At 46.5% G+C, this 26109-nt stretch overlaps 1 protein-coding gene across 4 annotated transcripts in view; it reads right to left on the bottom strand.

Annotated features, from left to right (window-relative positions):
- The window catches only part of ESCO1 (establishment of sister chromatid cohesion N-acetyltransferase 1), a 226426-nt gene that overhangs the window by 40049 nt on the left and 160268 nt on the right, over window positions 1-26109 (bottom strand). For all 4 annotated transcript variants that reach the window (XM_085605782.1, XM_085605786.1, XM_085605784.1 and 1 more), the window contains 2 exons: window positions 11010-11153; window positions 9599-9786 (listed from right to left, as the gene is read on the bottom strand). In XM_085605782.1, coding sequence (XP_085461908.1) covers window positions 9599-9786; window positions 11010-11153 — 332 coding nt within the window. The remainder of the gene's footprint in view (window positions 1-9598; window positions 9787-11009; window positions 11154-26109) is intronic.

The following is a 26109-nucleotide window of genomic DNA, read 5'->3' as shown; positions in this document are numbered from 1 at the left end:
TGAGGGAGAGGTGTGATGCTGTTGCCTAGAGGAAGAGTAGAAGCATCTGATGATGTTGCTTTATTGCCCTGTTTGTATGTGTGGAGTCGAAAGGAACCACGAGGAGCAGGGGTTTGAAGCGCCCCCATGGTTTTGAAAACCTTTGTCTTTTTTTCATTTTTTCTTGTGTTTGGTCCACTTGGGGCCCAAACAGATGTTGTTGGTCAAAAGGGGCATTAAGTAGTGTCTGCTGTACGTCTGGCTTTACGGCGGATATACTTCGCCAAGCATGTCTATGTAGCAGTATGCTTGTATTTATGCCCCTGGCAGCTGTGTCCACAGAATCCAGGGCACATCTGACGGAGTTCTTTGATATTATTTTACCCTCCTTTACAATTTGATGGCCTCTTTTTTTGTACTCCTCAGAAAGATGTTGGAGGAGTTCTTCCATCTCATCCCAATGGGCCTGGTCATATCTTGCTAACAACCCTTGAGTATTGACAATTTGCCAATGGTTGGCTGACTGTGCTGCCACCCGTTTCACCGAAACATGAATGAGTTTAGACTCTGTCAGGTGGAGGAGCATCTGCTGACGTCTGAGAGTTTGCTCTTTTGTGGGCTTTAGATACCACCAGGGAGTCTGGGGGAAGTTGTCCTTTAATGTGAGGTGGATCAGAGGCACAGTGCAGGTTTGTATTTTTTATCTGCATGTGGCGTAATGATTTGTGCTTGTACTGGATCTTTAAAGATGTCATCTGAGTGACGGCATATACCCTTTAGCATGTTCAGATATTAACATCCTCTATTAGTAGAGGAGAGTGTTTCAAATAGGAAATCATCCTCTATGGCATTTTTGTGCAAGGGAACCTGGTGATACACAGTTGCCCTAGCTATAAGTTCTTGGAAGGATGTTGCATCATCTGGCGGTGATGGTCTAGCTGGGTAAAGGTCTGGGTCACTATCCCGGGAGGGTCTATGTTCTAGCTATTCCAATGGATCTGAGGGCTGCTGATGATCGTCATCTCCTCCCCCCTGATATCCAGCGACAGACTATGGGGAACCTTGTGGAGTAATGTCATCTGTCACACTCAGAGAGTGATGTGAGGAAGGTGGAGGTGGAGAGTAATCAGGCAAAGGTGGCTGCAAAGGACTAGTTGCAATGACCTTTTTCTGTTTCTTACAGGTACAGGTATAACAGTGGCCTCCTCAAAAGAAAGCAGACTTGTTGATGAAACATGAGCTGACTGAACTGCCTTTGCCAAAGTCCGACCAGTAGAAGGCTGAATATGTAACAACTTCTGCTTCGGATCGAATCTCTCTCTCACATAGTTTCAAGGATCAGTTCCGGTGCCGAAATGGATTGTTTCAGTGCTGAACTTGGATTTTGTTTCAGTGCTGGAGTGCTCTGAGCCGAAGAGGTGGAAAAGTGAGCGCTCAATGCCGATTTGCTCGGTACCGAGACCAGTTGGCTCGAAGTGGTAGGTGTCGGCTTGGTTTTTGCGCTGGGCCTGAGGGTGGGGCATCCTTAGCAAATAATTGGTGCCGATCATGGCCTGACGGCAGTGGTGGTCTGGGAGAAGACAATTCGGTGGGAACCAAATGTCTTTTAGTGAGTGAGGCAGGGACATGGGTACTCATTGTGCATTGTGCTGAAGGCAAGTCCTGTATTTGCAAACACAGACTATCTCAGGCTCAGATGCAGAGTCTGAAATGGAAAAGGCCTCTTCCTCTGCTGCCGAAGCTCCGTGCAACTCCTTCATGTGTTCGACATAGTGTTTGCCAAAGAGGTTGGAGGTCTCCTCCAGATCTCGGCTCTGCATTTCTTTCCGACGCGCCAGGTGGTCCTGCAACGTTTTCTATGATTGAAAAGATTGACAGGCCTCACAATTTTTTTCATTGTAGTCAGGAGAGAGATAGAGGTTGCAAACCTGATGAAGTTCTGAATGCGGGTATTTTGCGTGGCAGTTGGGACAGAAGTGAAATGGAGCTCGGTCCATCAACACTGCATTAATTTTTGAATCCGATGTAATAGGAATGCATGGCCTGAGTGGAACAGGCCCGAATAGGTGGGGCCTGAAGCCTGCAATTGGACAAGACAAATGGACGGTCGAGTTTGAGGGATTGCTTCTGTTTTTGAGAGGTAACACAAACGCAAACAAAAACAATACTGACGCTTAAAGAAGTGATCAACGAACCGAAGGAATCCCGAAAGCAGTCTCGAATAGGAGCACTGAAGAACACGTCCGAACAAGATAGCGGATAGCAAACAATCTAACAATGGAGTCGATGCTCATGCGCAATACCACCAAGAGGAGTCACTTGAGCAGTTTCTCGTGGGGAACTACAGACAGTTGGAGAAGGGTGGCGAACAAGGAATGTCTGGCCCAGGTGGGAGCCACCAAAATGAGAGTGAGGGAGGTTTGCTGAAGCTTTCGAACCGTGTACGGAAGGAGTGGGAGAGGCGGAAAAGCATAGGCAAATATCCTTGACTAATTCATCCTTAGTGCATTGCCCATGGACTGTGGGTGTGGGAACCTGAAGGCTAAACGTTGATATTTTTGGCAGTTGAAAAAATGGCAACGCTGGGAAACCCCCAACGATGGAAGTACGGGAGTAGGACTTGTGGGCGGAGTTCCCACTCATGGATTTGTTGCTGCATCCTGTAAGCAGGTCTGTAAAGTTGCTGTCCACTCTCAGAAGGTAGCTGCTAGGAGGTGTATGTTGTGGTGGAGCGCTGACATCTGCTGAGAATGCGTGACCATTGTTTCTGGAGGTAAAACACATCTGTCATGTTGTTTGTACTGATGAGGACTATTTTGCATTGGACGTGGTAGAAAAAGGCTCCGAGTGCTAGCTGAATGGCCAGCAACTAAGTAATTTATGTGGCAGCCTTGTTGAAGAGTGGGCCACGTGCCTTGAATGGTCATGTCTTGCAGATTCGCCCCCCAGCCGGTGAAGGATGGATTTGTTGTGACGGCCATTTATGGAACTGGGTCTACAAAGAGCCAGCCCTGCAACAAATTGTTGCTGTTTCAGCACTGCAGAGCGCGATGGGTGCTGGCCCACACCAACACTAGACCTTCCCAGTGACCCTCCACTTATGACCATTATGCTACGACGCACTCTTTTGGAGGACACATGTGCAACCTTGCCTGAGGAACAATGGCGATACAGGAGGCCATCATGCCAAGGAGATGCATGACGGTTCTGATCTTTAAACGGTTATCTGTCTGAAAGAGGCAATAAGCGCTGGAATGCTTGAAACCTTGCTTGGCTGGGATACGCTTTCCTCGTCACCCTATTGAGAACCGCCCTCAGGAATGCTGGATTTGAAGGGGTTAAAGATTGGACTTGAAAGTATTGACAGAAACCCTAGAATGTGCAAGAGTTCTATGGTGGTTTGAGTGGGTGTGAAGCACTGTTGTCTGTTTGTGCTCTTGGTCAGCCAGCCTTCCTATTAAGGGAACATGTGTATGTCGCTTCTTTTGAGATGAGAGCCTACCACTGCATGGCATTTTGTTAAAGCCCTGGAGGCGAAAGTGATCCCAAAGGGCAGGACTTTGAATTGAAAATGCTGAATACTTACTATGAACTGCAGGTAGCAGCGATGATCAAGGTGGATTGTAATGTGGAAATAGGCATCCTTCCAATCTATTGCGGTCATAAAGTCACCTTGTTGCAGCATAGGAAGGACGTCCTGTAGCGTGACCATATGGAAGCGCTCTGACAGGATGTACTTGTTGAGCGGCCCGAGGTCGAGTACAGGCCGGACGGTTCTATGTTTTTGGGGAATAAGGAAATACACGGAGTTCATCCCTTTGCCGTGCCGGTATGGCAGCTTGTGCTGTCTCGCCCATAGGGGATGAGCACATGTACCTACTCTTGAAGGAGTTGCTGATGTTCCGGGGATATGGTGTAGTTGGCCATGGGGTGGGGGGCAGCCGGTGGGAATGCGGTAAGCTCTAAGCAGTAACCCTTTGTAGTCGTCCCACAGTTGGTCAAGGAGGGGGAGGTGGAGCATGCGCTCTGTCCAGGTTGGACTGGAGAGGCTGGGATCCCGAGGTGCCAGCCTCTGGATCCTCCTCAAAGTCTCATTCATCAAAGATGTCAAGAGTGTCGTCTTACTGTCAGTGCTCCAATTTGAGCAAGTCACATGGATCCCTTAAGGTCTTCTTCGAGTGGAACACGAAGCAGGCAGAATTGGCAGACTCATCATGTTCCGATGACAGAAAACATCAATTAGTGAGAAAAAGAGAGAAGGGAAAACCTTGGCATCCTACTTATAAGAAAAATAAAAGTGGCATTCTTGCAATTAAGGTAAAGATGGAAACATGCATAATAAAACCTGGGATGTATTGAATAGGTTTCCACAAGGGCAAAGGATTTATACACAGCAGATGAACCCACTGCTGATGTGGATTGTGAAAAATATTTAGTTAAACTTCCAAAAGCTTCCCTTGCCGATAGGGCCCGCCTCTAAGGACCCATTAAAAAGATCTCCAGCAATTCCTCCATCTGGTGTCTAGTCTAAGTGCAGGTACCTCACTTTTAGAATATTTCCCATGCTTCACATTGAATCCAGAACCTCAAAAGCAGTACTCCAGCATTTCGGTAGGTGGCATCGAGTGGCTACACATGGACATCGTTCCTCATGGGAGCTGACGTCAGTTGATTTCTTAGTCTCTGCGTCTGAGGGTGCGTAAAGCTTATCTGAAGATTGGCATGACCAGTGTGCACTTCTCTAGAATGAGAACTCTTTAAATGGAAAAAGAGTTCAGATTAGAGAATGAGGAGGCGGAAGGGTCAGTGTAGAATCTGTGGTTATATAGAGTATCCAGCACAAAGATAATTAACTAAGGTAAGTAACTTGTTGTTTTGAGAGATGCGTTTAACCACAGATTCCTCACCTTCAGAATAGATACCAAATCAGTACCTCTACAAGTTGTGGGTCTGTGAACTGGCTCATACCGAAATGTCCTGCTGGACTGAATTGGCAAAATGCCCCTCTAGACGGACCCGACTGTCAAGGCAGTTGTACTTTGTGAACGTATGGATCAACACCCATGTCGGCACCTGACAAATTCCCAGGACAGGCACTCCACAAGGTAGCTCAGTGCTTGCAGCCTTATCTCTGGTGGAATGAGTCTTTAAGCCTTCTTAAACCTTCTGGGGGCTACTTCTCAGCCAGTGGGTAGCAGATCTTTATGCAGTAGAGGAATCCATTGAGAAATGATTTGTTTTTGCACTGTGTTGCCGTTCTTTGTTCCAGACAACACCACAAAGAGATGATCGTCCACCTGGTCTTCTTTAGTACGATAAACATAAAAGCTTAGTGCCTTATTAGGGTCCAAACAGTGTAATATCTCTTCCTCCTTACACGCATGAGGTGGGGCAAAAAATGCAGGTAGAGCGATAGCCTGCCCAGCATGAAATAGTGACCACTTTTACGGTAGAAAGGAAGCGTTGGTCCATAACACCAACTTATCTGGAAATAATGTTGTGTACGGTGGGTTGACAGGAAGAGCCTGCAGCTCAATTACACATCTAGCTGATGTTATGATGATGAGAAAGACAATTATCAACACCAGAAGACTTAATAGACACCTGTGCAGTGGCTCAAAAAGGGAGCACATAAAAAAGTGAGAACAAAGGTCAAGTCCCATTGCAGCGTCACAATAGTTTTGGTGGAAATAAATATTGCAACCTTTCAAAAACCTCCTCACACAACAGATAATTTAAATACAGAAGACTGATCCAGTGACCGCAATAGAGCTGAAAGAGCCAACAAATAGCACTTCAGACAACTTTGTTTGTAGTGTGTCAATTTGTCAGGTGTCACATCATGCCACAAATTTGGCCTACTGACTGTGGTGCTTAGATTTTGTAGAGGAATGCCTAGCCACCAAGATTACATCAATGGCCTCAGGGGGAAGATCGAAGGTCAACTGCGCTGCTCAGTTGCCAAGCATAGAGATGCACATTGTGCAGGCTTGAATGCAGTACCCTTCCCTGCTAGTGACATAAGATCCTTCCGAAGCGGCTTGATTGGAGGACAAATGCTCATGCCTAGGTGTTCAGGGTGCCACACTTTTCCAGCCCAACTCGGTGCCACTAGCATGACTTGGACCAGGTCGTTCTTGATCTTCCTCAGAACTCAGCCAGTAGGGGCAAAGGAGGGAAGGCATACAGGAGTCCCGAGCCTCGATATAGAAGGAACAGGTCTCTGAGAAAGAGCCACCTTGGAAACTCAAAATGCTGACATTGCGAGTTTTCAGTGGTAGTGAAAAGATTGTAGGAGGGTTCTCCCCACTAAAACGATACCCTGTGGGGCCCCCCCCCCACCCTGGTGCAGCTGCTATCCATGATCTGCAGTGGAGTTCTTCCGCTCTGGTGTTTAGAGATCCTGCCAGGTGGCGTAGAGCTTCCTGAAAAAGGACTCAAGACCTCCACCCTGTCCTCCTTGTAGTACCACATGGCGGTGGTGTGTCCGTGAGCACCTGCACCAACCTTCCTCTGATGGCGGGCAAGGTTGCCTTCAATGGCAAGCAAATAACCCGCAACTTCAACAAAGTTATGTGGAGTTGAGCCAGAAACCAGTGGCCTCTGATCTCCACCTATCCCAGATGCCATCCCTAACCCAGAAGCAACAATCTCCCTCTGTCGCCGCTATAAATTCTGCGTGAGGTAGGGAGAGGGGTCTGCCGCTGACAACTGCAGTCCGATGGCCACTATTGCAGATCTTTTGCAGTCTCCTCCAAAATATGGATACAATCTGACAAATTCCCCAGGTGTTGTTACCAATGTCCAACTTTCACAGGGCAGACAATTTCCACAAATATACAAACAGGCCATAGAGAGGAATGGCTCCTTTTTAAAAGAAATGCAGAGATTTCAGTTTCAATTGTGAAACACCCGACAGCCTTCCATAAATTCCCTGTTCTTGAAACGATGTTTATGTTTATGTTTATAAAATGTATAAAGCGCACAAATACCCATGGGTGTCTCGGCGCTAAGGACAACAGCATGAAACCTATTCCAAGAACTACTGTGCAAATAGCCACGTTTTGGTCAATTTTCTGAATGAGAGTAAGGATTGAGAGGTTCTGATATACAAGGGCAGCGAGTTCCAGAGTCTGGCAGCTGCGACAATGAAACGTTTGTCGCCCCAGGCAGCCGTTTTGGTCCGAGGTACAGTGAACAAAGAAGACGTAGAGGAACGAAGCGCCCGGGTCGGAGTATAGGCTGCCAGGTCTTTGATCAGGAAATGAGGTCCAGTGTTGCGTGAGGTTTTATACGCAATACACAAGGCCTTAAATTTGATCCGATTCCTCACTGGGAGCCAGTGGTATTTTCGGATCACCTGTGAAATTTAATTATATTTTGGAGTTCCTGAGAGCAGCCTTGCGGCTGCGTTCTGGATGGTTTGCAGTTTGTGAATGACCTTACTTTGGGCATTTAAAAGAAGCCCATTACAATAGTCAATAGTTGACATGATTAGGGTGCTAATGAGAGTTTTGCCTGACGTCAGGGGGAGGAAAGGCAGAATTTTCTTTATCATCCGTAACTTGTAGAAAGCGGCTGAGACTACTGAGTTGGCATGAGGGAGAAAAGTGAGTCTGTCATCAAATATGACTCCTAGGTTTCTGACCTTGGTGACTGGGGTGGGCGGGGGGCCTAGAGACGAGGGCCACCAGGTAGAAGACCATGCTGGGGCTAGTTTACCAAAAATAATGATTTCTGTTTTGTCAGAATTCAGTTTGAGGCAATTATTGGTCATCCAGTTACTGATGGCCAATAGGCCACATTGAAATTTTTCGGCTGCTTTATTGCCATCATTATGTATAGCCAGCACCAGCTGCGTATCATCGGCATAAGATGTGAGATTCAACCCATGGCTCTTGATGATTCTGGCTAAGTCCGCAACGTATATATTAAAGAGGGTCGGGCTCAGAGACGAGCCCTGCGGAACTCCACAGGGAAGACTCAGTTGGGAGGACTGAAAGGTGCCAAGGTTAACCGTCTGCGTACGGTTGGCAAGGAAGGAGGCCAGTAGAGCACAGGCTTTGCCCCCAATGCCTAGATCTGCGACACGGTCAATAAAGTATGGCATGATTGACCGCGTCGAAGGCTGCAGAAAGATCGAGCAGCACAAGGACCGCTGTGCCCCCCGGTCCAAAATAACTCCGATATCCGCGGTCGCCTTTATAAGTGCAGTTTCAGTCCCGTGACACTTCCGAAATCCAAACTGAGTGGTGTCTAAGAGTTGGTGAAGTTCAATGTACTTAGAGATTTGAACATTCATAATTTTTTCAACAATTTTAGCCGGAAGTGGCAGGCTGGCTATAGGTCTGTAATTTTTGGTGTCACTGGCGTCAAGATTGGCTTTTTTTAATAAAGGTTTTATTATAGTTTGGCAGTAGTACTAAAACATCTGCAGTTCAGGTCACATATACAGGATACACACAGTACAAATTACTTCCCAGATTGATTGTTTCAGCGAGCCAGAAGTGGTCTGGAAACACTTGTTTTCAGTGGAGTTATTGCGCTTTGAGCTGGTCTCAGAAAGTGCTGAGCGTGACATCACCAGATACTTCTTAGGATGGTCAAGAACATGCAGGGGTATATCTTGGGTGAGATATAAGACATTCTCGTCTGGAGGCCCGGAACCGGTTATCCACTTTCAGCATGACTATTCTAGTAGCCCTGCATGAGAATTCTGGAAATCGTGCTAAGAAGGAATCAAGAACTTATGATGTGACCTACTCTAAATGGTAGTTGCCGCTTCTTTCTTCAAGATGGAATGCTCTTCTTTCTTGGCTCACTACTGCACCTCTATTCTAGAAGTCTTAATCTCTGCAGCTGTTACGTTGTCAGTAGACATGAAAAGTCAGACGGTGCAGCTGAGTCAGCCATGAGCAGAATTTAGTAATGGGACACAAGCTTATAGAGGACCAATAGTTGTGGTTCAACCAATTATCCCCAACTAAAATCAGGAAGCATAAAGTCTCTAGCTTGTGATGGCTACCTTTACACTTCATTAGTAAGCACCAACTTTACCTCACCGAAACCCAGCTGAAGGTTTGCATTAGCTACAACAGACTCCTCCTACAACTGCTTCTTGCTCCTTCTGGCAAGATACAGCTTGTTTAGGGGGGGAAGGGATTAATCCTTCTGTGAGCATCAAGAAATACTCATGAGGCTAGAAGACCTTCCTTTACCTCCAAATATATGTATTTCAGTCTGTTCAATTTCTCCAGCTTCCCATCGTGCTGTCTGATGGTCAATTGTAGAAATTTCTAGACTCTCTTCACTTGCACGGTGTTCAAATGCTGTTCCGGGGGCAGCGTAAGCTCTATACAAAACCAAAAAATGAACTAGAATTGCAGTGCTCAGCAAAGTTCGAACTTACTCATACTTTTAGTGTCGTATCAAAATAAATGGAAAGCGTGGTTGATTTAGCACTATCCGACTCACAAGGCAGCACTAAAAAATTATCGTGTGTATACTCCTGTGCTTCTCTGGGCATTTTACAAGAATAACATTATGGAATGGTCATACAGTCGGTGAAAAAGTAGTAACATGTTAAGTAATCTAAAATTGCCTGAACGTATTCTCTTACCTTAGACACTCGATCATTCTAGTAGCAATTTTCTTTCTGCGCATCATTCTGAAGACCCATATGCGACTAATTCCACACAGAGCTGGCTCAGGCACTGTGGAGCAGCACCAAGCTTTCTGGCTCTCATAGATGGCCGCCTCTCTTTCTGATTTGCTGCCCGTCATTTTCTCATCGATGACTCGATAGCCCTGCAGACAAGAACAAGATTCTAACTCACCATTTAGTATGCAAGCATACTAGCATCGCCAACGATAAGAAGGTATTGTACTACTCTGCATGGAAGCCTTTTAAAGGTGCATCTCTTTTATGCCTACATGCATACACTTTTTGTCTAAAATATTCCTGTAGAATGCCTTCCTTTTTCCAGAGAACGTGAGATGCTAGTCTCCCGATTGCATCAGAGATGTTTAATGCCTTCCACCCCCGGCCTAAGATCGTTAGTTAAAAACGTGACCGTTCTAAATCACGGCTGTTGGGATCATGTTTATCTGGAGTGTTTAGAAGTAAACTACTCTTAGCAGACCCTGTTGCTTAAGGCAAACAAACTTGCCCTCTAGCCCAGTTCCCAACACCTTTGTACTACATTGTAAGGAAATACGACGACACGTTTCAAATATTTCAGGCCCAATATATTTAAATTGCATTTACTGGTAGTCAAATAAAGTTGAATCACCATCATTTTTTGTGTGTTCAAGCAAGGTAACATGTATATTACATGTTTGGCAGTTGCACTGCACCTGAAAAAGTTGTAAATCACCTTGGCAGGTCGTGCAGCTTCTTATAAGCGTACTGGAGAAGGAAGCTGCATCTCAAACATCGTAGGGATTTAGCAACAATTTCTTATAGGTGTGTACCATATCCACATGGACCAGATATGTTCTGATATTTGGAGTCCCCAAAAATTTCAACATCAGTCAAATCACAATGCATCCAGCCCACAAATGGGGCATGAGCCCGCAAGAAAAATTTATCAGTTACCATACAATCATGTAAATTATGTTGTTGTACTATGCTTATGAGGTAAAAGGCAAAAAAGGATCCATTCGGAGCAGAACGTTTATTAAACATTTCTCAACAGGCACAACAAACAGAAAAAAAGCTTAACTGCTGTGAATTAATCTAAACAAGAAGCCTCTCCAGATACATAAGAGTCAGACAAAATAAGGGGGAAGGGGGCACATTTTGAGAGTACAGCATTTGGAAGTTTCCTATTAACAAGATTGGTTACATCATTTTTGACCAAACATGACAACTCAAAAGGAAGGAGCTATTTTGGATGAATGCTCACAGGGAAAGCCAAGTTACTGGCCAGACAGGTTAAGAGAATACAGAGTTGCAGACTTGTGATTCATGCTCTACTGGAGTAAAATGGCTTAGACACCAGGGTCTACAACTTAACAAAGCCACTTACCCACTGGATATGCTCTGCTATTAGGCAGCCAACCACTTTTTTATCACCAGAAATAAAGAGAAGTGTTTTAGTTCTGGCATGGATCCTGAGTGGAGCCTGCTGGAACCCAAGATCATTATCCACCATCTCTCGGATCTCTTCAACCTACCACAAGAGACCAGATAAATAGGAAAAATTATCAAAGCACACACAAAAAATACATTTTTCTATATTTCAGCTTTTACATTCTAAATCCCCCTCCAAGATATCCCACCTGTAAATTATTCAAGGCTTGCAAGGCAGGGAATTTTTACTGCCCACCATAAAATGATAGCTCTTACTTGGTCTCCAGGTTTACTTTGGCATTTGCAATCAAACATTTCCACTGCCCGGCCGTGCAAACACTTACTCAGAAGTTATTTCAGACAGTTTTCTCTATTGAAATACATTTAGAAGACTAAAGGGCCGATTACGATGTCGTCAGGAATGGCTCCGAACAGGATTCGTATTCTGCGGAGCCGATTCAGGACCTATGTTACCGACTGAATCGGTCACCTTTCTGGATGACCGATTATGATGCAAGGAAGCCGTCCGGGCTGTCTGAATCGTTTCTGAACGGGATTCAGGCAGCCCAAGTCGTTTGGAGCCGAATCATACAGCTCAATGGAGATGGTTTCCGAATGAGCGAGTATAATGACCGATTCAGACAGCCGTTCTGAATCGGTTTGACCGAGACGAAACGGCGGTGGGAATCTGAATTAGGGGGCAGGTAGCAGGCCCCCCTTCACCCACAGACCTCCAGAGGGGGCCCGTGGGGGCACCCAAGGGACCTCCCTTTCCAACGATGCACAGTGTGGCAGGCACCATGGGGTGCCCGCCACAGGGTGCAAGATTTTTCCCACCCACCCCTTTTTTTCCAATGGGAGCCTGTGTTCTCGTTTGGAACACAGGTTTCCATTGAAGTCAATAGGAGTCCGACCGAACTGAGTCTGTAACCATCCACACAAATATCATAATCGATCAGTAGGACTCCCCGAATACGAATCGTTTGGAAAGCATTCCTAACCCGAATAGGTGGGGATCCTTTCCTGACAACATCGTAATCGGCTCCAAATTTTTTGAGGGGGAAAACCAAAAGTAAAATAAATTACGAATTGAAATTAATTATAAAGATCAATACTTGTGTTGTGCATGTAGGGAACAAAGCACATCTTCCCTCACTACACTCCCAGCAATCTATTCTATTTTTTAATGAACTATACTTTCATCTTGGTATTAAACAGTCACAGCAGCTTTACTTTAACATGGCATCTCTCCAATGTTGAAATCATTGGAGGTAAAGCCAATTTCGGAATCCACACCATCAGAGTATCCCTGAAATTAAGACTGCTATCCCAATTTGTTTGTCAAGTGCATTACCCTGCAGATACAAATGACGAAATATTGAGTGAATGCAAAATGGACATTTGTTAAAAACTCACATCAACAGCGGTCTCCCTTAAAAGTAATTTCAAAAACCCAATAAGCCCCAGTTCCCCAGTGTGCCCATTCATCAATCTGGATCAGCCTCAAACACCATGATGAGTATCGATCTTGGTGTCCTATGCAGTGCCACACTCATGAACACTGTTCAAACCTATAGCCATGGCACCTTTACGTGGAATACTACATAGTGAAGTCCGTCATAGGAAGCCCCACCGAATTACCTTTACGTTGGTTACAAATAGTTGTGGACTAGTATTGAAGGGATATGCTTTGGTCAATGCAGTCAGAAGGCGCACTGGGAACCCTGTAAGGGAAAATGCTGATGCCTTGCACATTCTAAGTCATTACAAGATTATGAAATCTCAGACATTGTAGTTTCAATATACCCAGATTTGCCAGTTTTGGTGTGCAATGCAGCCCAATGGGCCCCAATGCACTGCCCATGACCTCTTCAGCGCGAACAGTTGCAGAGGCCAGAGTCTGCTTCAAGTAACCAATGTGCTATACTACTCTATGTGCTCAGTTCCTTCCCGGCCAAGAGATGACTGGGCACAGCCTCTTGAATATATCTGTGTGTCTTGGTACCATTTAGATATATTTAAGCACATACATAAAAACATGCGTGTGCACACATACACATATACAAATGTCTTTGCTATTCATATTATCATTTTTTTACACAAGATACAGAAGACATGCATGCTCTACAAGAAGCGAATATACACATCAGTATCAGCAACTTACTGCTGGGCACATGGAACAGAGACACCCTTTAACCGTATTCGACAAACTGACAGGACACTACGTCATCACACTTTTAGACAAGACAAGGGAAGCCAATCAGCATGATATAGGTAGTTTCTTTTTTTATAGCTTTCAAAATTGCAAAGTACTCTGTATGCTCAAGTAAGGAAGTAGGCCACTCCCTCGGAGAGCATGTCTCATGACAAAGGTCGAACCTGGGTAACATCAGTGTAGCTGCTGAGGAAATTTTTCAGAGGTCTCAAAGAAAGGTATTTAGGTGCTTTTGAAGTGTGACACTGTGGGCCCAGAGTCTGAAGGCATACCATACAAAATAATATTATTAAGATTTATTATATTCTGCCATGTACAGCAGTCGGTGCAGCTGCATCAGTGAGGTAGGGGTATGAACCCCATGGTCAAACACTGCACAGTAATCTAACTGCCTAGTGCTGAATCTACTCCAAGTCTGAAGTTCTGCAACTAAGCAAGTTTGGACTTCTCCAGATATCATGTGGTCCACCAGATCCCCAACATCCGGTACCAGAGGGGCCGGTTTTGGATGCTCTCCCAAGGTCGATAGTAGGAGGACAAAGAAACAGGATAAATGCAGGGAGTGTGGATGGCCAAATAAAACATCCAAACACACTAAATGATGGACGGAATGTTTCCCATTGCCAAAACATTCACCCCCAGTCACAGATCTGGGTTTAATCCATCATTATATTGCCCACCACAGTTCAGATTTTGTGCATACTCTTCCCACAGGTATGCTCAGACGTGAGTCCCGTGCTCTCCATGCCACTGGAATCAAGCTATATTAAGGAAAAGGCCCCCCCTGAAATTACTTAAGGTCCAAGAGAAGGGGGAAAGGGCAAGAAAAAACAGTCAAAACCTCTATCAGGACCTGTATTACTTTTAACAAAGACCTATACAGGTTCTATCCTGCCGACAACAAATCATTAGTTAAAGACACATACGATACAAAGTAATATTTACAGTCATTTTATTTTTTCACTTTTTTCAATTTTTGATTTCTACTTCAATGATAACATCAAGTACTTTATATACATTAGACATACATATTAATTAGACCACCTAAAACAAAAATCTTATTCATAAATGTGAGAACCCCCACCAATAAGATCACAAAAATCTTCTCATCATACTCTCTATCCCAAACATACATCAGTCATCCTCATACTATTAAAATAACAAAAATATTCAGAAGCTATACAAGGTCCCACAAAATTAAATTGGGAGAGAAACAGACACTTGTTTTCTGATGGTGCTGGATCTCTCGGGACCTCTCCACTATAATGGTAGAAATGGTCAAGGTCTAGGCCTACGCGCGTTTCGGTGGAGAAACACCTTCCTCAGGGCCCTCTTATTGTTGTATTGTTATCATGTAAAGGAACTCCATTCACCAGCATGCACTTGTGGACACGCCCAGTGGGCGGAACTTTACTGCTGATGAAAAAGAGCGGCGGGATTCTGCCTTTGTTCAGACAGCCAGCACCTGTGACCAAGGGCGCTACACCCGAAACGCGTCAGGACTTGATGGCATGATGACTTTGTGGGCTTCTGTGAGTGCTTTACTGAGCTGCCCATCCGATTAAAGATTCACACACCGCTATGTGGCTCTCCATGTTGGGACCTCTTTTTTGTGATGCAAATTAATGCGGCCCTCCCAGGTCGCAGAGAAGACCTCCCGCGGATGAGCGGGTCCTCTGAAGTCATTCATACTTCGGACAGGAACGATGTGTGTTCGGCTGGGATATACCAGTCTTGCGGCATCCATACAAGCCACACAGCCCCACTTGGGATATCAATTATATTTGCGACTTTGGCAGCCGTACTTACTTGTGATTATCATGTGAAGGAACTCCATTCACCAGCATGCACTTGTGGACACGCCCAGTGGGCGGAACTTTACTGCTGATGAAAAAGAGCGGCGGGATTCTGCCTTTGTTCAGACAGCCAGCACCTGTGACCAAGGGCGCTACGCCCGAAACGCGTCAGGACTTGATGGCATGATGACTTTGTGGGCTTCTGTGAGTGCTGTACTGAGCTGCCCATCCGATTAAAGATTCACACACCGCTATGTGGCTCTCCATGTTGGGACCTCTTTTTTGTGATGCTAATTAATATGTATGTCTAATGTATATAAAGTACTTGATGTTATCATTGAAGTAGAAATCAAAAATTGAAAAAAGTGAAAAAATAAAATGACTGTAAATATTACTTTGTATCTTATGTGTCTTTAACTAATGATTTGTTGTCTGCAGGATAGAACCTGTATAGGTCTTTGTTAAAAGTAATATAGGTCCTGATAGAGGTTTTGACTGTTTTTACTGGAATCAAGCTATCCTGGCTGAAGAGGGGTGAAACCCCGAAACCGGTCCTAGGATGCTTGTTTCCAGTCCAGGGAGGACCTGGCTTGGCAGTTCGGGCTGGACTGTTCCCACGAGGTACAGGGTCAAGACTGATCTGCACATTATTATTACAGTTGCTTATAAAGTGCAGCTGACACTCTACGGGTAACCTGGCGCTATGTTAAGATGTTAACTGAGTGTAGAAAGAACTATAGCTCCTGCCAGGCGGAATTAGCAGGGAACTAGAGAGCAGGCCCGGGGATAGAGCCAGGTTTTTATCCTTTTTCTGAACTGCAGAATGTTATCTATCTGTCTAATATCCAATGGAAGTTTATTCCAGAGGTGGGGGGCTGCCGTGCAGAAAGCCCGGCCTCCTGATTTAACTTTCTTGACTCTATGCACCCTCACCAGATTTGCCGAAGAGGAACGAAGCATTCGAGGGACAGCATACCAAATACATTTTTCCTGCAGGGATTTAGGTCCATGTCCATGCAGGGCCTTGAACAAAATGCACAGAGCCTTAAATTGTATTCTCTGCAAGACTGGTAGCCAATGTAAATCAGAGAGTGCCAAGGAGGCAGAGGAACGACGTGATCGTCCCAATGCTGTCTTTGCGGCCATGGTCTGTATTCTCTGCAATCTCTCAATCAGATACCACGGAGAATCCAAAAGCAGAGCATTGCAGTAGTCCAATCTGCCGAGGATAATACTCCGGACTATCAGCGTCCTGGCCTCCAAGGAAAACATCGGAAAGGTTTTTCAAAAAGCTCTAATCAGACTGAAACAACTCCCAACTGTCTTATTGACATGTTTCTCTAATGTCAATTTGTTATCAAACATGACTCCCAGATTACGCACAGCGTTACTGGGAGCCAATGGGACACTGGCAGCAGTTGGCCAGAAGTTAGATGGAATCAAATTGAAGGGAATTCTCCCTGAGCCAAGTCGCTATATCCTGCAGACATGCGTGAAAGTCTGTTAGAGAAACTGATTGCTCACCTTCTAAGGACAGGATAAGCTGGGTATCATCTGCATAATTTACTAAGTTGACATTATGAGATCTTATAATTGCAGGTAGGGGACTCATGTAAATGTTAAAAAGGATAGGGCTTATTGCCGATCCCTGTGGGACACCATGCAGTATATTAGAAAACTTGGAACAAAAGGGAGGAAGGGCTATTACTTGTTGTCTGTTGGATAGATCAGAATAAAACCACTTAAGAGCGGTGCCCATCACGCCCACCTCTTCAAGCCTGGACAGAAGAATCCCATGGTTTACCGTGTCGAATGCGGCAGACAGGTCGAGAAGAACCAATATGGCCGACTGTCCCCTGTCTGCTTGCATTCGTAGATCGTCCATAATGGTCACCAGAGCAGTCTCTGTCCCATGGCCAGGGCGAAAACCAAATTGTACCCTATCCAAGATGTCATTTCTTTCTAAAAACTGGGAGAGTGCTTTACTAACCACTATATTTAAAAAAAAAAAGGAAGAGTAATACAACTTATATATATATTTTTTCTAGATATTTTTTTCTAGATATCTGTATTGATTTTTGTGTTTCTAGAGTTTATAGGCCCTTCTAGGTTACCATAGCACTTAACCCGGTGTATAGTGTTTTTCCAAAGAATTACTAACCACTCGCTCCAGAATTTTAATTGGATATGGTAAGAGGGAGATCGGTCTATAGTTCTTCAGACACGCTGGGTCGAGTGTCGCTTTTTTCAACAAGGGTGTCACCAACGCCTGCTTCCAGCAGGCCGGCCGGCACAGTGCCATTCATCAGGGATTGATTACAAATTTGCCATAATATTGGAAATAATTCCGGAGCCAGCCCCTTCCAGATTTTACGTGGCAATGGATCCAAAGGAGATCCAGAGGATACTCCCATGGCCATTTTTTCGAAGTCCCCTAAAGAAAGCATGTCAAAATTATCCAGGGGGTATAATTTCCCCCTCTCAACTTGACTCGCTGAGTGTGACTCCTTGGGCATATATCCTAAATTTAAGCGATTGACAATGTTACTTATCTTGTCCTCAAAGAAGATTGCCAGTCTGTCACACAGTACCTGACTGGGCACAATCTCATTCTTTACGCACTTCGGGTTAATCAGAGTATCTACAATCCTGAATATATCCTTAGTACTATTTTCTGCCTTCAGGATAGAATTAGCAAAATACTCTGTTTTAGCTATCACAATTTCTTTCCTATATTCCACTATAGCTATCCTCCAGGAGGTTTTATCCTTCTCCTTGTAGGCTCTGCGCCATTTCCTTTCTGCTTGCTTACAACCGAGTTTGAAGGTTCTAAGTTTTTCATTAAACCATGGGGCTGACGGTCTACCGAGTTTTTTATGATTTTTTAATGGGGCGATTTGATCTAGCCTAGTGGTAATATTGTTGCAGTAAATTACATAGTTCTCCTCCACTCTCTTATTAGTGTCACACTTCTCAGTAAGTACGAACACCGGGAGAACCTTTGATTTCTTTAGAAGGCCCTTCCAGTCTCTACTTTGGAAATTCCGGTCGATCTTATAATTTGAGTGATTTAGTCCAAGATTGTGCAACTGGAAAATGATCAGATGGTGGTCCGACCAGCACACTGGTAGGGCCTCAATTGGTCCCATTATTTGTTCATTAGAGAACACAAGGTCCAGTATGTGTCCCCCCCCTGTGGGTAGATTCCGTAACCCACTGTTGTAGGTTGAGAGTTTCACAAGATTGAATAATATTGTGATATCCTTTGTCTAGTATCCCATTCGGCCATAGGTTAAAATCCCCTACAACAAGCAATGTGGAGTGGGACAATGCCAGGTTACTCAGGATTTCAATAAATCCTTGTAGAAATAGAGAACTAGCTGTTCCAGGGGGGTCTATAACTGACTAAACCAGTCAGTAGTTGTCCCTTGGGCTCTTTTATTGAGAAGCCCAAAAGTTCTATCCCCTCCGGTTCCTCAATATCAAGAAGGGAAAAGTCCCAATTATCTTTAAAGATAATCCCCACCCCACCTCCTCGACCACCCAGACGAGGTTTATGGAGGACTTTATATCCAGATGGACAAGCCATGCTAAGATGTGTCCATGTTTCAGTCATGAACAACACATCCAGTTCATGCATTTCCACCACCAATTGAATCTCCAGATGGTGCTTTGGTAGAGACCTAACATTAAGCAGCCCACACCTCAGGCCATCTTTTTTTACAAAATCAGATTTCAGCCCTGCAATCTCTTCTAGTCTAACCCTGCCCCTCCTACTACCCCCAACTCAAGCAGCTGTTCTCTTGCATAGACGTACCTTCTGCCTTCAGCTCCACTTTTACTAATACGAGCAGAGTGGCTGGGTGCAAACTGGAATGGCATGGTGAGCAAAAAAACGATGGATATAGGCCCAGATCTCTGTACTGGGGTGAATGTATGACATGGTTCTGCATTCTGTCCATCAACTGTTTTTGCAAATGAAACATCCTCCATTGGCAGCCTTAAGTGCCAGCCTGTTTGTTGCGATAAACAATGAACACCTAACAGGGAGTTTGGAGAAATAGCGAAGCACAGTTAATCTCAGTATCTGCCAAATGTCACACTGCCTAGTTTCAGCTAAATTTCCAGCAGATGCTCAAAAGTACGAGTTACGTACCTTCGGTAACGATGTATCTGGTAGAGACGTTGTCTAGCCGCAGATTCCTTAACTTAGAATATCCCCAGGCGTCAGACTGGTTCCGGAAAACTTTTTTGCAGCAGCACCTCTGCGCACCGGGGGATAGCTCCACACGACTCCGCCCTGACGTCGTCCACGTACGTGACGTCAGCGAGGTCATACAAGTCCCTCCCGGCGCGCTGATGTCAGTTTTCTTCGGAGAAGTTTTTCCGCGACAACGCGGAGCCACCAACAAAAAAACGGTGAAAGTATGGGAACAGTGTGAGATGGATGAAAATCCATGAATAAATAAGGAGGATGGTGCAAGACACCATCGTAAAAGACAGACTCAGACACTGCCTACATACAAGTGAAAAAGCTGTGAGAAAGAACCTTGCAAGCTAAGCTAAGACCCTTCCCAATTGCAAAGATGGAAGAATATCTCAACAGAGAGAAATAGACGGTTAATACCATGCAGAACAACAGACAGAAATAGACTGTCAGTACCATGTAGAACTGTGTCATACAGCAAGAACGGAGCACAGAGAGAACAACAGTCCACCGCAGGAAGGTATGAAAAGTCTGGCACTGCCCCTGTAATAATGGAGGTCTGAAACAGAGGACAACAGATCCCCAAAGAAGACTACTGTAGAGGAGACCAGGACCCTGAGCCAGTAAAGAAGGCGTGAGGGAGGGAAGGCAGCAGGAGAAGATAAGAAAATGAAGAGGAATCTCCTGGTGAAGGTTAATCAAAAGGCATGTCAAAGAGACGCAACAATGTGAGCACCCATGAGTGAAAAAACAATGGCAACTGTAAAAGGGGGCCAGCGGAGAACCCCACTTGGCAAGGTACTCGCAGAATGGGGAGGCTGGGTGGGCGTTAAGGAATCTGCGGCTAGACAACGTCTCTACCAGATACATTGTTACCAAAGGTAAGTAACTCGTACATCTGATAGAGACATCTAGCTGCAGATTCCTTAACTTAGAATACATACCACAGCCATACCCCAAAGGGGAGGTGGGTCTGCGACAGAACAACAGAAAGCGCCAAGCATTTGAGCCGGCAACAGAGTGACGGACAATGGGAAAGGCTGTGGCGTAACAGCCAGACAGCAACCCAAATAGTTCGGAAGAGCAAAAGATAACGGGATGCAAGATATCCCAAAATGCCATAATGGTGCTACACCATACCTGCATAAGCATGAGAGGTAGAAACTGCACCAGCCATATACCAGAACAAAAGAAAGAGAGAGGAGAAGGACCACTCTCAGCGTAATGGGGTACTATGTGAACACTGATTAAAGAGGCTAGGCCACGGAAAGAAGGCCGGAGAGGCTACAGCCAAGAACCAAGGATCAACACTAGAAATCAGCACGCCAAGTGCACACCCAGTCCCAAAAGGGGGAACAGGGGGGAACAGGGGCGAACAGTAACAATCTTAAGCACGCTAATGCAAGCCAACACAGAAACATGCGCAGAGCAAACAACTACAGAGACCATAAGGTTGCGTAGCTAAAATAAGCATAAGGCTTATAAGAAGAGCCGTCCCGCATGCCCAGCTGATACAAAATAGCACAGCCGAAGGAAGGTGCAGCAGAGGCACCAAAGTATTAAGGCGTAGAAACGGAGGAATAATCGCAGAATTTCAGACCATACCCTCCGACTGGAAGGAAAGTAACCCTTGTCCAGAAGAGAGAAACGTTCAGTAACTGAACATGAAGAAGGGAGCAGTGTAAAACTGGGGAACCACCCCAGTAAGCAGAACGCAAAAAGGGCCTTATTGGTAATGCCGCATGCATCACTGAAAATGTCCCAGAAACATGGAGACTTCGGACCAGACCTTGCAACCTCGAAGAGTGGTGAAGAGTTAGGAAGAAGAGTACCCATGGAACTTGTATATATACCCAATTACAGATATATATAGCAGAAACGGGTAATCAGCCACAACTATCTGGTGCCGTAATGGCAGACGGAAGCTGCCTTTAAAGGGTGACGAACAGCCCGAAAACCTCAGAAGGAGGAGAATGAAGCAAATACGCAAGATGACCAATGACGTATCGAAGAGGACGCCAAGGCACAACATTGAGCACCGTACAACGACAGATAAGAGCACCAGAGGACGCCTAGAGGCCAAAGGAACTCGTAGGCCCAGTTGACATAACAGAGCTATATAATAGCAAACAAGTACCCCACACAGAATAAGTACACCCCAACAATGGGGAATAGGTTTATTAGGGCAAGCCACAGTCAGAGGAACTATCTATGGAACAATGCCACAGTAGGTTAACCGCCAGTTTAAAATGCATAATGCATCCAAAGGATGAGAAATGAAGGGTAATCACCTCCGACCATGCAAAAGGAAGACGTGAGGCTTACTATCAGCCTAAGACACAACGCATCAAAAGGATGCCAAATGAAAAGGTACCACCCCAGAACAAACGCCTGAGGAACACAGGCCTAAAGGGGGGGGGGGGCGAAAGCCCGCAAGGAGGTGCTGAACAGCCTAGTCGGCGCGCGCATCATACAATATAACCCCATCAAATCATAAATCAACAAGACTCTCCCGTATATTTTCCGGGAAGACGCTATCCCGTAACCAAGCATGGCGCCGCAGGGCAACTGAACCAGCCATAGCCCAGCCCAAGGAATCAGCAGTATCCAAGGCGGAGCGGATCGTAAACTCAGCAAGGTCACGGCCATCCCGGAGAAGATGAAGTAGGTCAACACGAGCGCCTTCAGCACTGGTGGAGAACAAATACTGCAGAGTCCCACAGGGCAGAGGTAGGCCGAGCCAGGACACATACTGTATTTAGTGACCGTAGTGCAGCACTAGTGGAGGCAAAGATGTTCCGACCCCATGACTCAAGCCATCTGGATTCCCGGGAGGGAGGAAGCAATAGCCGGGGCAAGGAAGGGAAGGCAGTTTGCAAAACAAACCCGGGATGCACAAATAAGCAGACCGGATCATGTGGAGCAGGCCGGTGGAAGACCGAACGAGCCACCGGGTCACCGGAAGCTAGCCGAACCCAGGTACCCAAAAGGGCATCATAAAGAGAAGCTTCAAAGGGCAGAATCGCCTCCACATTCCCTGACCCATGGTGAAGGACATCAAGTAAAGGGTCCACAGACAAGGGCGCCGAAGGGGGCTGCATGTTCAAAATCCGAGTGGCCAAAGAGACCACTCTGAGAAAGGCTGCACCACCCTCAGTAGCCTTCCGAGGAGGGGATAGTAGCTCATCAGTAGGTGAGGGCTGTAAGCTAACCCTCCCAAGCCCGTGAGGGTGCAACCAATGCCCAACTGAAGGGAGCCCCATTGACGAATGGGGGTCCTGATAAGGCTCTTGAGGAGGTGAGGAGCCAACCGGGTGCTCTTGAGGAGGTGGGGATCCTGCCGGATCCACATACTCTAAGGGAGGCACAGACAAGAATATATCCGGCGACGCCCGGCGTGAGGGCGACGCCAAACTCTTTCCGGACGCCTCCGGAGAAGAGTCAACAACCCGGCATCGATGCGGCGCCAAAACCACTTTAGTAGACGCAGACCGAGCTTTGTCCGGCACCGACTCTACTCCATCCGGCGTCGACTCTGCTCCGTCCGGCGCCAAATCCACGATAAGCTCCCCTTCCAAAGAAGAAGGCACCGGAGCCGGGGATGCAAGCCTCGGGCACCGTACCGGCGCCGACTCCGAAGGAAGCGGAGGCAGAGCCGGGGAGGCGACAAGTTCACCTTCCGGAGAAGGAGAAGGCGCCGGGGAGGCAAATCTCCGGCGCCGCACCGGCAACGCCTCAACCGCAACAGGCTACGACTCCGGAGAAAGAAGCGGAGACAGAGCCGGGGATGCGAGTCTACGGCACCGTCCAGAGCTCCGGACAGGCGGCTGCCTGCCCAGAAGGTCGAGGCGGGCATAAAGCGAGGCTTTGAGCACCAGCAACCACCTGTGATGCCACAGGGAGCCCCACAGGACTATGCGGTGCGGCAGGGGTGCAATGGGTCGTAGAGGGGGACCCAGCCGGGCCATACCCAGACGACGCCATATGGATCGTAGAGGGGGACCCAGCGGGGCCGAGCCCTGACGATACCACATCTCAGACATCCCGGGAGGGCAAAGGCTCATTTGACACCGGGGGCGAACCCACCGGCAAGTCCGTCAGGGACCCCACAGACGGGAGAGGACCCAAGGGAGGCCTGCAAGGCCATGGCATAAGCCTCCATTTCGGCCCGAGCCGCCCCCGCACCTGGATAGGGTGGATAGAGGGGGGACGACTGGCAGGGGCGCACGTCCGGAATATTCTGGGAACCACTGCCCCTGACAACAGATGAAAGGGATGTCGAGGACCTCGGCGACTTGCGCCGCAACTTACCAAGAAGTGGTGAACAACAGCCTCGGGCCCCAGAGGGCGATCAACGGCGAAACTGTGTTGAAGAGGCCGTGGGACGAGATGACTCCGACCGGGACAGTCGTGCCGAAAGAAGCTTCATCCGGCGCTCCTGCCGGAACTTCGGCTTAAGGTGTTGGCAGACGTCGTAGTCCGTGGAGTCTTGCTGCTCGCCCACACACCACATACAAATAAGATGCGGGTCTGTTGCGGACATTTGCCGCTAACAGGCAGTACAGGAGTTAAAGCCCGAGGGCATCGCACACTGTTCCAGACGCGAAAAAGGGGCCTGAAAACAGGCCAGAGGAACCGCTTGCTCTGGATCCGCGTTGCACGCGGAAAAGAAGGAAAACTGACGTCAGCTCGCCGGGAGGGACTTCTATGTCCTCGCTGAAGTCACGTACGTGGACGACGTCAGGGCGGGGTCATGTGGCGCAGACCCCGGCGCGCAGAGGTGCTGCTGCAAAAACGTTTTCCGGCTCCAGTCTGACACCTGGGGATATTCTAAGTTAAGGAATCTGCGGATAGATGTATCTATCAGGTGTGTACATTTGAATATGAACACCATGATGCAAGTTCCTAATCCAGTTTATGAAAGGAGACATCGAGTAAGAGGGTAAGGTGAGGAGAACTGTGGTGTGCAACCGGACAGCATTCCCTTTTGGTAATACGAAAAGAGTTACGATTACTGATGGCTAGAGTTCTCGAGAAAGTGCCTAATTCTTTGAGCCTGTCCAACAATCTGCCACAATATCTAATGGTTCCCAGTGTCACAGGTCGCAGAGAGGTAAAGCACAATTAACAGTGATGCTTGTCCCCTGTCCACAGCCAAAATGCGGCATATTGAAGATACATTTTAAATATGGGATTTGACCTACACACGAAACATCAAGTTGCTGCCACGCTAAGGTGCATTACACGCCTTAATGTGTAAATATAGTTTCTTCTGTTTAAACCACAAACCGCACATTTTCATTGAAGGCTGATAGCCCTCTAGGGACGCCACACTTTATCAGTGCTAGAGAAGTAACAAGCATTGAAAATGCACTAGGCCTCGCCTTTTATTAGATTAAAGCCATTTGCTTTGCTATATAATACCATTAGCAAAGCAAATGGCTTTAACTTAGTCAAAGGCGAGAGCTATTGCATTGTCAATACTTGTTTTAACTCAAGTGAAGCAACACACCAGATCTGTCCCCGGAGCCCGTGTCAAGAGCGGCTTTGGGTAGAACGATTTTCCTTTGCCTGTTGGTGAAATGGCAGCTTGGAAGGTGTGACTGGTATGGAGATTAACAACTGAAGAGGGGTTTTCTATCGCCTTCATTTAATCCTGGGAGCTGGCTGGGGGACTTAAAATGCGGTGTTTGGCGCTCCTGAGGTAATTTAAAATTTCTTTTACTTAACATTTTACCTCTGCGCCTGTTGAAATAAACAGTTGGAAACCGTTGGCTTACCTGACTAACAGCCGTCCCGTGTGGTGCCAGCCCGAGCCCTGTTTTCTTCTCGCGCACCGTCCTGCAGCTTCCACGCTATGCTGCATGGACGTGCTGGGAGCCACCCGGCTCTCCGCCGTGCTACGTGCTGCCATTTTTGTTTGGCACCACCGGTGCATAATAAGGTTTTAAGTGTCTGTGGCATTCTGCCTTGCAGTTCATCACTGCCAACCAAGTTGTTCATTTTAAATAAAGTTTACGGTCTTCAAGACATGACCGTAGACATCGTTACAGCCCAGTTGACTGGGGATCGTTTTTCACCAAAGTGACAGAAGGCCCGCAGCATGGGCCAACAAACGCCCTGCTTGCCAAGTTGTGCTGCTGGGCTATGGCCTGGGGGCACCGCATCGACATTCACACTAACACAAGGCTAAAACATAACTTGGAACAATAAAGCTGGCGGTAACAGCTCCGCTGACGGCATTCAGTGTACCTATCCTCACATCTCAGCAAGTAGATATTTCCCATGGACACAAAGATTAACGACTTCCTGCACCGACGAATCACTAATCCACAGGATGGAGTCTGTTCACCTTATAGAAAATGGCTCCTCAAATCCTCTGGACAGCTTCATTGTTGGAGGCCGTGAAGCACCACAGTTGCTTTGGAAACAGACCTAGGACGCTTTCTGCCTGACTTACGCGATCCAATGTTAGACACTTAAAGCCGAGGATTGGATGGAAAGTCAAGGAAACGTTTCTTGTAGGTCACGCGGTAAAAGAGCTGCTGATGCGGGAAATGTGATACATTTGGCCCGCCACAACAACTCATATTTACTTAACGGTGTGACCTTCCAGAGCTTGAGCCTGCTCGACTCCATTTCTAACGGCTTAATGAGACCAAAGATAGTCATCAACTCCCGACTCGAGATGAGAGAAATCGTTCAAAATCACGTCATTCAATATTAAATGATTGTTGTACTGTGCCACGTCTGGCAATCACTAATCCACAGGATGGAGTCTGTTTGCCTTCTAGAGACGGTAAAACTCCAGACTAAATAAAAAATACAAGGAAAAAAC

The sequence above is a fragment of the Triturus cristatus genome, chromosome 5_1 (assembly GCF_964204655.1).
Source record: "Triturus cristatus chromosome 5_1, aTriCri1.1, whole genome shotgun sequence".
Taxonomy (NCBI): Eukaryota; Metazoa; Chordata; class Amphibia; order Caudata; family Salamandridae; genus Triturus; species Triturus cristatus.
The sequence above is the reverse complement of the archived record's forward strand: the minus strand, read 5'-3'. Positions and strand labels throughout refer to the sequence as shown.